Genomic DNA, 13,116 nt, shown 5'->3' with positions numbered 1-13,116 from the left:
TATAAATATTTTTGTACATTTGATAGAATCTTTCTTTACACTTAGGCACCAAAAAGATTAGTGTCAATCATAAACATTATTGAAAAGTGTATACCAGAAGGCACTTTGGAAGTGATCTATCCCTTCTTTTACATATGACCAAAAAAAAAAAAAAAACAAAACACTAAACTATGAGTGACTAATATAACAGATAATTATAAGTTTTTGTGTCTTATAGTAGGGAGAAAGGTTGAAGTCGTGAATGCATAAGACACTTAGAAAAGTATTTTGGAGGCAAAGTTGAAAATAAATTCAATCTATTTCCCTCCATGTCACTATTTTCTTTTTAGTTTGTCACTTGAATTGTTCCCAGCTAATTTCTATAGTTCCTCAGCAATTTGAGGCTGGGCCTATACAGCAATGAGATGGGGGGGGGGGGGGAAACAGCTGAATTTGGAGCTAGATGCCCTAAGCTTGAATCCTAGCTTTATTGCTCCCTCCTGATATGAACTTGGGTAAATCTTGATGGCCTTTATGTATCTCATTTGTAAAATAAGGGTGTTTAACTGTGATTTCTGAGGGCCCTTTCATGTCTAAATCTATGATTGTATAAAGCATTAGTTGGGGATAAAAGAATGTAGACTTTATGAACTCAAACTGGATATGATTGCAAGAGAGCATTTGTTTTCTAGAGTAATGGCAAAGGTGATGAGACACAGAGACTGTTGGGAGTGAAGGGAAGAGTAGGAAGACATACTATAGTGCACAGTTGGAGAAGGTGGGAAACAGTTTGGAATTATATTAAAAAAAATGACCCAAGCCATTTATATATTCACTGCATAAATGAATATAAATACTAAGAAAATTAAAGGCAGAAAGAGCCTATTAAAATATTGGATGCAGTTTTCATTATTAGTGAAAAAAAAAAAAAGTGGAAAGTTTCCTGTTGATTAGCTGAAAAAACAGATGTTTAATCATGTCTGATTCTTGGTGATCCTGTGGCCATAGTACACCAGTGGTGTCCCTGGAATTTTCTTGGTTAATATACTAGAATGGTTTGTCATTTCCTTCTCCTGTGGATTAAGGATTAAAGGTCACACAACTGGTAAGTGTCAAAGGGCATATTTGACTCAGATCTTCTGAAACCAGACTCAGTGCTTTATCCATTGAACAATCCAAAAGATAGTACAGTATATGAATGAGGAAATGATAACAGTAATAAGAGCACTATATATAGTACTTTAAGTTTGCTAACTACTTTGCAAATATTCTTACAACAACCTTGGGAAGTAAAGATTTTTATTATACCCATGTTACATAGAGAGAAAGTGAAGCAGATGAGGTTAAATGACTTGTCCAGTCACATAACTAGTTAGTATTTGGGGCAGAATTTGAACGCAGGTCTTCCTGAATTTAAGTCCAGTGCTCTACTAGGCGACACTTGTGCAATAAAAAGTTAAAATGAGAAATTCAGAGAAATATGGAAAAATTTGTGTGAACTGATGAAGAATAAAGGATGAATCAAGAGAACAATGTATACAATGGCCACAATAATGTAAAGGGTAGCAACACTTAAAAATACTAAACTGATAATAAATATATATGCCAAATATGTCTTCCATAAGACAAATGATGAAATGAACCTTTCTTTCACTAGAGAGGTGAAGGACTAAATGTCTAATGTTTCATAAGCTGACACAAAACTTGTTTTAGTTACTTTTTGCTTTAGTATTTTTACTTATTGTAACTGAGGAAAATCAAGTAAGGAATGCAGACAAAGTGCTGCAATAAATTTGAAGAAGGAAAGATCCTTTTCTCTGAGGGATGAGGAAAAATGTCAGAGAAGACATTGTGAAGATGATGGAACTTGAGAAATCAAGGAATACTTTTCTAAAACGAAGGGGGAAAAACAAGACAAAAAGGGGAATGTGAATAGATGTGAAACATCCTTTGTAGAACTGGGGGAGAGTTGGGTCCCTAGAAGGGAAATGATACACTAAAGTTCTTGGAATTAATGACTGATATTTCAGCCAGGGTTTGGTTTTAGTCCTGTCTCCTAACTTGGTATTATTTCAACTATACTGAGCAGCCTCCCCATTGTACAAGAATTCCAATTCTGTTTGTTGTTGTTTGTCCTGACTCTTCATGATCCCAGTGAAATGTTCTTAGCAAAAGACACTGGAGTGGTTTAGAAAATTAATCTTTTCTTTCTCCAATCCTATCCACTATACCATCTAGCTGCTTTGTTCAACCATAGTTACTATAACTCAGTCCTGTTCCAAAAATACATCATTGCCAAACAACCTGGTGGCTCAATTGAAAGGGGCTGATGAAAGTACTTGCTTCAAAATATATTTCTTTCAAATGGGACATTGTGTTCACGTTAGCAAAATCACCCTTCTGTGGATGGTTGGCCAAAAAACAGAGGAAAATGAATTTATTATCTTATAACTGCATGCCATAATGATGCTTAATTTAATATTAAATGGAATAGCATGGATTAATAAAGAAATGGGTTCTAATTCTATAATTTCTTAGTGTGAAAAAGTCACTTATTTTCTCTGAGGGCCGCTAGGTGATGCAATGGATAGAGTGTCAGACCTGGCGTCAGGAAAACTCATCTTTCTGAGTTCAGATCTTACTAGCTCAGGTACTTACTGTGTGACCCTGCCTAAGTCACTTATCCCCTTTTGCCTCAGTTTCCTCATGTGTAAAATGAGCCAGAGAAGGAAATGGCAAAACACTCCAATGTCTGTATCAAGAAAACTCCAATTGGAATCACAAAGAATCAGAGATGACTAAAATTATTGAACAACTGTTTTATCTAGGTGCTACAACTAATAGAGTAGTAGACATAGGATCAGAGTTGAGTTCAAATCTGGCTTCAGAAGCTTCTTAGCTGTGTGACTCTGAGTAAATCATTTAACCTCTATTTATTTCAATTTCCTCATTTGTAAAATGAGAGTTGTGATAGCATATATCTTGGAAAGTTGTTGTAAAGATCAAATGAATGTTTGTAAAACATTTAGCAAAGCATCTACCACATGGTTAAATGCTATGTGAATGCTTATTCCCTTCCCTCTTCCCATTGGAAGGAAATAAAAATATGATGCTGAGATCCTATATTCTACCTACCTCAGGCACATAACAATTTTGAGACTTGGATAAGAATGTATTTGAAAGTTTTATAAATCTAAAGGTACTGGTATATATATTCTAGCATAGAAGCCAATGGCAATGTTTAGCTGAGGCCACAGGGAGTTTTTGAGCTACAGCACTTTTTGGCTGAATCCAGAACAGAACAGGCCATTTATTACCACATAAAAAGCACTGAGGATCATGGGAACTATCCATATATTAGCAGAGTGATGTAAATAGAATTCAACATCTTGACTTATTGCATTGTTATTAATGCAGCCAGCTGGAAGGTACTAGTACATGCTTGTTCTTGTGAAATTCAGATCAGAAAAATGAGCCCTTAGAAGTCGAAAAGTTTGAATCCATGCTGGGTTTTGCAGACAGCAAAGTCCAAGGAGGATTTAGGTCACAAATGACTAAGTGGATAGAAGGTTGCTAAAACGGAGTGTAAGCAACTTACTATTAACTATATATTTGGAAGTGAAGTTGATAGAGCCAATATTATGCAGAAACTCCTTTAAACGTGAACTGATCTCTCCAAAGACTAAGGTGGTACATGGGAGAGTGTGCCCCACAGTGTGGGAAGGGAAATTCTTTGCAACTTCTTTTCTTGCTCTCTTTTCAGGAAATTTACAAATATTTTACAAATTTTTGTAAGAATGAATTTATACAGTACTGACTTTTTAAATGGTACTGGTACCATTTAAAATGGTACTGGGACATTAGTCTACTGGAGGATATTGATGATACAGGGAGCAATCAACTGTAAAGAAATTTATATTGAGGAGAAGACACTAGCACCCTCCAAGCAAGAGGAGATGTGGCCTTGCTTTGGGGGACCCAACCTATGAATAATAATTATAATTATAAATTATAATAAAGTCTATTCTAGAATTAGGCAACTGTTAAATAAGTTTTTAGAATGTATGAGGATGAACTCAAACTCAAAATGTACAAAACAGAACTCATTATCTCTTCCTACCCACTCCCCCCCAAAAAAACTCTCTTGTCTTTTAAAGAAACTACCATCCTCCCAGTCTCTCAGATTTGAAACTTCAGTGTCACTTTCAAATGCTTTCTCTACTCACTACTTCAATCTGTTGCCAAATCCTATTGTTTCTACCTTTACATCTTTTGTATACATCTTCTTTTCACTTACACAGTGACCGTCTGAGGCTTTCAACACCTCATCAGTCAGGACTCTTGTACAGCTTTCCCTTTGGTTTCCCTTCTTCAAATGTCTCTTCACTTCAATCTAGTCTACTTCTCAGTTTTCCAAATTATTTTCCTGAAGTACAAGTTTTAGCTTTACTCCAATAGTTTCCTACTAACTCCAAGATATAGAATCTTCCGTTTGGCATTTAAAGCCAGTTACAAAGTCTTTCTTTCTTTCTTTCTTTTTCTTCTTTCTTTCTTCCTTTCTTCCTTTCTCTCTCTTTTCTTTTCTTTCTTTTTTGCTGAGGCAATTGGGATCAAGTGACTTGCCCAGGGTCACACAGCTAGGAAGCTAAGTGTCTGAGGTCATATTTGAACTCAGATTCTCTTGACTTCAGGGCTGGTAGTCTTTTCTTTGCAGTTTTTTAAAACACTTTATTCCCTGACAAGTACTCTATCCTTCAATAACACTGTCAAACTGCTCCATATACGGCATGAAGTGTCATGTTTAAGAAGCAGTTTGACAACATTTTAAATACAAACAACTGAAATATTCTTATCAACACAGTCACAATTCCAAGGGAGCATTAAAGAAGCATGCTACTTGAAGCAGATTTAGGTTATGGAATGAGAAATTTTTTAAAAAACATGGCCATGTAGAAATTTGTTTTACTTGGCTCTGTATATATGTTACAAGGGTTTTCTTTTTCTTTAGGAACAAGAAAATGTTTATTGTTTCATTAAGACAAGACCGGCAAGAAAAATCACTTTATTCAAATGCCCTGAAAATCTTCTCCATTTAAAAATCATTGACTACTAAATTGGATTACCCCCCCCCCTTTTTTTTAAATCTCTCCTTCTTTGTATATTTAGCCTATCACTTTTTCACTTTAGTAACACAAAAAAGAAATCCTTCTGGCAGCCATTAAGAAATAGTTTTAGATTTGATTTTAAACACACACTACAAACAAACCCTGTAAAAGCAATGTCAATAACCTCAAGCGAGACTTGTTGGACTTTATCACTTGCACACCAAGCAGTTTGGAAATTCCTTTAGCAGTTCACTAACAGCAGATAGGTAGGAAGAAGGAAAGCAAGAGATTGGATTCAGAACTGTTCCCAAAAAGCCCAACGTTTTAACCCCACACTTTGTGTTTTGTGAAGCTCCCAAAGCCTACAAGAGGAAAATGCTGGCAGATTTGAAGGTAAGAAATGATCCAGAAGGTTTCTGTAGTTAGAATCTGCATAGACTTCTATAACACTCCACAGAAATTATCTAACAGGTTACATAGCAAGGGGACAAATAAGTGGCATAATGCTTAGAGTTCCAGGCCTGGAATCAGGAGGACTCCTCTTTCTGAGTTCAAATCTGGCTTTACAGACACGCAGTAGCTGTATGACCCTGGGGGCAAGTCACTGTTGTATTTACCTCAGTTTCCTTATTTGTAAAATGAGCAGGAAAAGGATATGGAAAACCATTCTAGTATCTCTATCAAGAAAATCCCAAAAGAGGTCATGAGGTGTTGGATGCTGAAATGACTGAATAATGACATAGCAAGGAAATCTGGAATGGGGAGTTAAATCTATCTTCTTTTTAGGAATTATTTCTGATTGCACTAAGACACAGAACCTTGGAGTGTTAGGATTGGAAATATCTTCAGAGACTATTTAGGACCAAATATCTCATTTTACAGATGAGCAAACAGGCCACCAAGAGAGGTGACTTGCCTGAAGTCACACAGTGGCAGGGATGGGATAAGGACACGCAGAATGCTGTGCCTCCCACTGTCTCATAGGGACTTTTGCAATTAGAAACCTTCTCTTCTTCCGCACCCCTATCCCCAGGACTCTGTGGCCCTTAGTCTTGCTGAAGGGCTTCCCTCTAAGGTGAAGGGCTTGGCTGCTTGCTGCTCCCTCCAGTATTGTCTGCCTGAGCAGGCTAGCAGCAATCAGACACACTACTCTGCTGACACTGACTGACATTGCTCACAGCTTCCCTCTCCTGGCTTCACATATCTTCTCCAGCTGCTGGAGCTGACTGGGGAGGAAAGGGGAGTGGTAGGGAATGTTCCTCAATCATCCAATCTGTGTTCCATGCAGATTATTATGAAACTCAGAATGAAATCATGGCTAACAAGCACTCTAGCCTCTTTTCCCCTAGGAAGTAATGGTTTTTTGTGTACTTCAAGGAGAAAGTGTGTGACTTAATGGGGAAAAAAGAAAATAATGTAATTTTAATGTCTGCCATTAAACTTCAGAATGACAGACAATATCTCTTCTGAATGATATGATGATTGGATATCATGATAGAGTAGTGTCTACTTTTCAAATATATGCATATGAATTCAAATTAATTGCAGTGATCAATCTTGATACTCTCTAGTATCTCTCCTCTCCCCCCCCTTCCCACTTCATAAGAGGTGGGAACTACAGGTACAAAATATTGCATAAGTTATCAGCCAAAGTCATTTTGTAAATTGGCTTTTCTCTCCTGTTTTCCTTTGTATTGAATGGGTTAATTTTTTAGGGGTAGGGAACGCAGTAGGCATTTTGAAACATGACTAGGATATAGGTACAATTTGTTCAATCATTTTCAGTCCTGTTTGACTCCTCATAACCCCATTTTGGGTTTTGTTGGCAAAGATTCTGGAGGTTTTTGCCACTTCCTTCTCCAGTTTATTTTATAAATGAGGAAACTAAGGCAGAGTTAAACTATTTGCCCAAGGTCACCCAGCTATTAAGTGTCCGAGGCCAAATTTGAACTCATAAAGAGGAGTCTTCCTGGCTCAAAGCCCAGTGTTCTATCCCTGTGCCACCTAGCTGCCCTTGGTATAGGGATAAAGTCATCCAGGCAAGTCATCAGGAAAATTTCTCTGAAAGAAAAAATAATTCATTCTTAGTGACACTTAACCTGATACCTCCCATTCCAATTTAACAGAATTAGAAAAGATAGTTATTTGTCCAAGTTTGTAATATTACCAATAATATTACTAATAATTAACTTGGAACTGATCAGGAATAGTACTAAATCTATCTATTCATTACATATCTGTTTCACAAAATACTCTACTCAGATATAGGTAATGTAATAGATGAGGGTACAGTAGGAAGAGAAAAGTAAACTTTGAGCATAAGGAGCATAGATAGATTAAAGGAAGGAGAAAGGGGAGACAAGCCTTATAGAAAATATAACATTTGGCACCCATAAGCCCCCATGCTTATACCAAGAAGAGGGAAATGTATTTCATTTTCAATTTTTTAAAAGAGAGCTTGTTCATCACAATTAATTATGCTTTGAATACCTTTTAGAGGTTTTTTCATTTACATTATTTTATATTGTTCTCTTGTTTCTGCTTAATTCACTTTGTGTCAGCTCATATAAATATTGCTATGTTTTTCTGAATTACTTCTATTTATGACTTCTTATAGTACAATAGGAGACAGGCGGATAACTCAGAGAATAGAGTCCTGGGCCTGAAGTCAAGGAGACAGGACTTCATACCCAGCTTTATAAACTTAACAAGTTGTGTGACCCTGGGCAAGTCACTTAGCCCTATTTGCCTTAACTTCTTCATTTATAAAATAAGCTGGAGAAGGAAATGGCAAAACACTTTAATGTCTTTGCCAAGAAAACACAATGGATAATATTGGTATGCTATAGTCCTCTGGGACTATAAAGAATCAGATATGACTGAATAACAATAACATGGTACAATAGCATTATTATATTCAAAAACATCGCTATGAATATTGTGGCAAATATGAACTTATGTTCCTTGACATATGTGCCCAGTAGATGTCGATCAGTAGAACAAAGTATCACATTTTAATGACTTCTTAAATAATTCCAATTTTTTTTTCTATTTTAAAAAAATGGGTCAATTCACAGCTCTACTAATAGTATATTAATGTGCCTTTCTTTCCCACAGTCTCTCCAGCACTGATTATTTCAATATCAGGATTGAAATGTTGAATATTTTTACATCAAAAATTGCCTATATCAAAAGCTACTTTGTTAGATGTATGTTGAACTTCAAAATTGCTTCAATTTGCATTTCTTTTTTTTTTCAGTAATTTGGAACATATACACACATACATACATGTATATATGTGTATATAATAACTATTGAGAATTTGCAGTTTTCTGAAAATTGTCATCTATTTCTATATTTTAAAATGTCCTTTATTTTCTGCTTCAGGGGTAGGGAATTTCAAGTATGCACACTATTCCTGGCCTTTGTTTTCCTTGTATCAAAAGTCTATCAAATTTTATAAATGCAAGTCTTGGTCTACCAGATGGTCCTATTTGAATTCTCCTATCAACCCCAAGATCATGTTAGTGTCTGGTTGAATCTAGATTTCTTAATTCCTAGACTAGACTAGCCAAAAAAAAAAAAGTTTTATTCACTTGATTATTAAGATTGCTAATTCCTATAACCAAAGAAAGTTAGGAAGGAAAGGAAGTTTAGAGATAATGAAGACCAATCTCCACATTTTATAGCTAGAGAAACCAAGAAGCAAAGAAACAATGTCTTTATCATGGCCACAAATTAAATTCCATGCCATTTAAAATTTCTCCCATTTTCTTCTTCTTCTTCTTCTTCTTCTTCTTCTTCTTCTTCTTCTTCTTCTTCTTCTTCTTCTTCTTCTTCTTCTTCTTCTTCTTCTTCTTCTTCTTCTTCTTCTTCTTCTTCTTCTTCTTCTTCTTCTTCTTCTTCTTGTCTAAAGATAGGTTGTTTTTTTAAGTTGAGTTAAGTATCAACTCTAGGAAACTTAGTTTCCTGATGAAACTCCCTTGGGGGAAGTTCAAGGGGAGCCAGAAACATTCTTACCATTTATAAATAAATGATTCTCAACTGTTAGTGGGTTGTAGTTTAGAGCAATTTATTATGCACTGCTCCAGCAGCCCACCAATGCAAATTATGTTCTGGTCTCTCTATTAGACTTCAAAAGCATTCATCCCTGCCTGCTGTCTAATCTCTGTTCTGAAAGGTTAGTGCTGGAGGTCAGCCCAGGGATCCAAAGAAAGAAATGCTATGATGTTTATTGATTAGGATGATGGTGATGCAGCATTTAATTTTTTATGTTTCTCAGCTTTTATCTCTTTATTTTAGTCAAGATGTCAAAACAAAGACCCAAATAAAATGAATCCTTAAAGTCCCATTTGTGTTAGATACAGCAGGACCACTGTAGAAAGATTCCCTGTAAGACTAGTACCTAGCAGGTATATCTGTTAATAGAAGGTCAATCTAGCTAAGCTGGTAGAGACTTAGCTCCAGGGAACTGACTGGCCTCCGAGGTCTGATTGTTTTTCTTTAATATAACTCATAACAACAATTACAACAAACAATAACAAAAATATACATATTATCTATACACACATAATTGTATGTATATATTCATATTTAAACAAATGTATATGTGTATGTATATACAAATACATATATGCATCTCAGTGAGATGGTAGTGAATAAAAGAAATATAGGAAAGGAAAGAGTACAGCACAGAATAAGGAAAGTAAAGCAAAGAAACAAAAAAGAGAAATAGGAAAGAGTAATGAATACCCTGGACTTAAAAGATTTTATATATATTGTGATATAAATACATATCAATATATACATATATCATCTCATTTTATCCTCACAACAATCCTGGAATGTAGATGTTACTATCCCCATTTTACAGATGAGGAAACCGAGTCAAGTAACCAAGCAGTTAAGCACCTATTATGTGTCAGGTACTATGTTTAAATGATGGGAATACAAAGAAAGAAAAAAAAAACACCAAGGAGCTAGTAAGGAAGACAATAAACAACTGTACAAATAAGATCTGTATTAAAGATAATCTCAGAAGGAAATTAAGGAGAACTGAGAAAAGTTTCTTTTGCAAGAAAAGATGGATTTTTTTTAGCTGAGACGTGAAGGAGTCTAGGAAGGCCAGGAGGCAAAAGAGGAGGGAGAAAATTCCAGACAATCAGTGAAAATATTAGAATATGAAAAGCTACTGAAATGGACAGAGATGAAATGATTCGCCAAGGGTCACACAACTAGTTAATATTTGTAGCAGGATTGGAACTCAGTTCCTTCTCACTCCTTTAGAGTCTGAGCTCTCTCAACGGAGGGAGAGCTCAGTCATGGAAATCATGTATTTGGGGACATAAGTTAACAATGGAGACCAAGTTTTCAAAGACAGCAAATTAATTAAAATGTATTAACACTTGTTCAGGTCCTTATGACCTCACATCTGAAGGAGGGGAATAAGCATATATAAGTATCTACTATGTACCAGTAACTATGTTAAACACTTTACAAATATTATCTCATTTGTTATGGAAATGACTTATTATCTATTATGTTGTTATTATTGTTCTTCAGTTGTTTCAATCATGTCCATCCTCTGTCCCTGGAATTGTCTTGGCAAAAATACTGGAGTAATTTGCCAGTGGCTAATAGGGTTTAAGTGATTTTGCTCAAGATCACACAGCTAGGAAATTTCTGAAGCTAAATTTGAACTCAGGTTAGGAAAACACTATTATTCTCTTTCCTAGAATTTATCCTCCTCCCCCTTTCCCTCCCCTCTACTTCCCTTCAAAGCTCTTATTGAAGGCCTTTCCTATTGTTCCTATTTGTTGGTGCTATCTTTATTCTATGTGACTTTATATATTTTTACTTATTTGTGTACATAGGTTATCCCTTCAGTAGAATGTAAGATCCTTGAATCAGGGACTATTTCCTTTTATTAATCTTTGTATTTGCAGCAAAAAGCACAGTGCTCTATGCGTAGTAAGTACTTAGTAAATGCTTATTAGATTGAATTAATTGAATAGTCCAGCGGAAAGAGTACTTGAATTCAGGAGGTTGCTAAAGAGGGTGCTAAATTCTCTGGATTTAAGTCAGTCACTTCCTTCTCTGGGCCTCCCGTTTTTCCCCTTCACTGACTGTTTTCTTAACTAGAAAATAAGGTCATTGGACCACAAAATCTCTAAGCTCTTTTGCTGCCCTAACATTGTGTGATGTAAAGCCAGCTAAAGGTTCTGCCCCACCCTCTTTCCTCTCCCCGCTCCCCTCCCCACTGGAAAAGTAAGGCAGTTATTCTAAATCTAAATCAATCTGATAAACATTATTTGAGATAATCTGGGGGGAAATAATCTACCTTCAAGGTGTTTACCTTCATTGAGAAAAGGAAGATAAGTTACAATGTGCAAATAAATAGTTATATATATGATAATTTGAAAAGGAGGGAGAGAGAATAGACATTAGTAACTCTTGTTAACTAAGCACAAGTAACTCTAGCTAATTCTAGTAGCACTAGTAACTAGTGATGAGGGATTTAGAGAAAGCCTCCCTTAACAAATGGCATAGCAGATAAACCAGGAGTCTACAAAGGGGCAGTAAGGAGAAAGTGCATTCCAGGCATGGGAAAAAAAAATATTGAAAGGTCAAAAATCCAGCAATGAAATATATTTGTTTTGTTTTGTTTTGTTTTTAATGGTTGTGGAAGCCCTTTTTATTTTTTTGCAGTGTTCTCTTGATTCTACTCACTTCACTTGGCATCAGTCCATGTAAGTCTTTCCAGGCTTTTCTGAACTCTGCCTGCTCATCATTTCTTATAGAATAATAATATTCCATTACATTTATTTACCATAACTTACTCAGCCATTCCCAACTATCCACTCATCCTCTCATTTTCTAATTCCTTGCCACTACAAAAAGGGATGCTACAAATATTTTTGTACATGTAGGTCCTTTTCCCTCTTTTATAATCTTTTTAGGATACTGACCCAGTAGAGACATTACTGGATTAAAGGGTATGCATGCTTTGATAGCCCTTTGATCAGCAATGAAATGCTGAACTGCAGAGATCGTTCACCTCCAGACACCAGGTATCTGCACAGGATGTCTCACATGCCTGCAATTTATTCCCTCTTCACTGTCTCAGAATCCTTCAAAACTGAGCTCAAGTGCCTCCTCCTACATAGGGTCATTCTTGATTTTTGTCTGAAGCTAATATTGTTCCTTCCTGCTAATTACTTTGTGTTTATTTTGTATAAATTTACTTTTTATAAGTATATGGTTTCTCCTCCTCCAAAATATAAAATTTTGTAGGAAGAAGACTGGCTCACTTATGTTCTTTGTATCCCTATTACCTAGCACAGTGCCTGATATAGAATAAGGGCTTAATAAATGCTTGTTAATTAATTTGGAAGAAACATAGAAAAGACAGGATTTTATTTGAGCTATGGAAAAAATGGGAACTATATCTGTAATTTTATTGGTACAGGGAAGTCCAGAAGAGGAAACTTCCTTTTACCAATGCAAGTTTGCCCCTTTTATTCAAATTATCATTGCTTGGGCATTGAAAGATAAAGTGATTTATTCAGAATCTCGTAGCATGAGCCTTAGGTCTTCCTGGCTTTGAATCTGGCTCTATCCATTATGCAGCCAACATCTTTGGAGCAGTGGTTCTCAAAGTGTCATTCAGAGAATCCAGGAGGTCTCTGAAAACTTTTCAGAGGGTCTATAAATTCAAAATCAGTTTTTGTTTCTAATATGGCAAATATCTGTAAATATGATCCCCATTGAATTAATGGAAAAAATGCTAATAAAAGTGGCCTAGCTGTACCAGACCTAAAACTATATTATAAAGCAATGGTTGGTCATCAAAACCATTTGGTACTGGCTAAGACAGAGAGTAGTCAATCAATGGAATAGGTTAGGATCACAGGACAAAATAGGTAATAACTATAGAAACCTAGTGTTTGACAAACCCAAATACTCTAGCTTTTGGGATAAGAATTCAAAAAAATTGCTTTCCAGAATGGCTGGATCCATTCACAGTTCCACC

General features: G+C 35.8%; 1 protein-coding gene across 1 annotated transcript in view; it reads left to right on the top strand.

Annotated features, from left to right (window-relative positions):
• The first annotated feature begins 5,339 nt into the window (after positions 1-5,339).
• Positions 5,340-13,116, top strand: part of HGD (homogentisate 1,2-dioxygenase) — an 84,356-nt gene continuing 76,579 nt past the window's right edge. The window contains exon 1 of the mRNA XM_051985362.1: positions 5,340-5,477. Within this exon, the coding sequence (XP_051841322.1) occupies positions 5,460-5,477 (18 nt within the window). The 5' untranslated portion in view covers positions 5,340-5,459. The remainder of the gene's footprint in view (positions 5,478-13,116) is intronic.

Source organism: Antechinus flavipes, chromosome 3, assembly GCF_016432865.1.
Source record: "Antechinus flavipes isolate AdamAnt ecotype Samford, QLD, Australia chromosome 3, AdamAnt_v2, whole genome shotgun sequence".
Lineage (NCBI taxonomy): Eukaryota > Metazoa > Chordata > Mammalia > Dasyuromorphia > Dasyuridae > Antechinus > Antechinus flavipes.
This window is presented reverse-complemented; position numbering and strand designations above follow the sequence as displayed.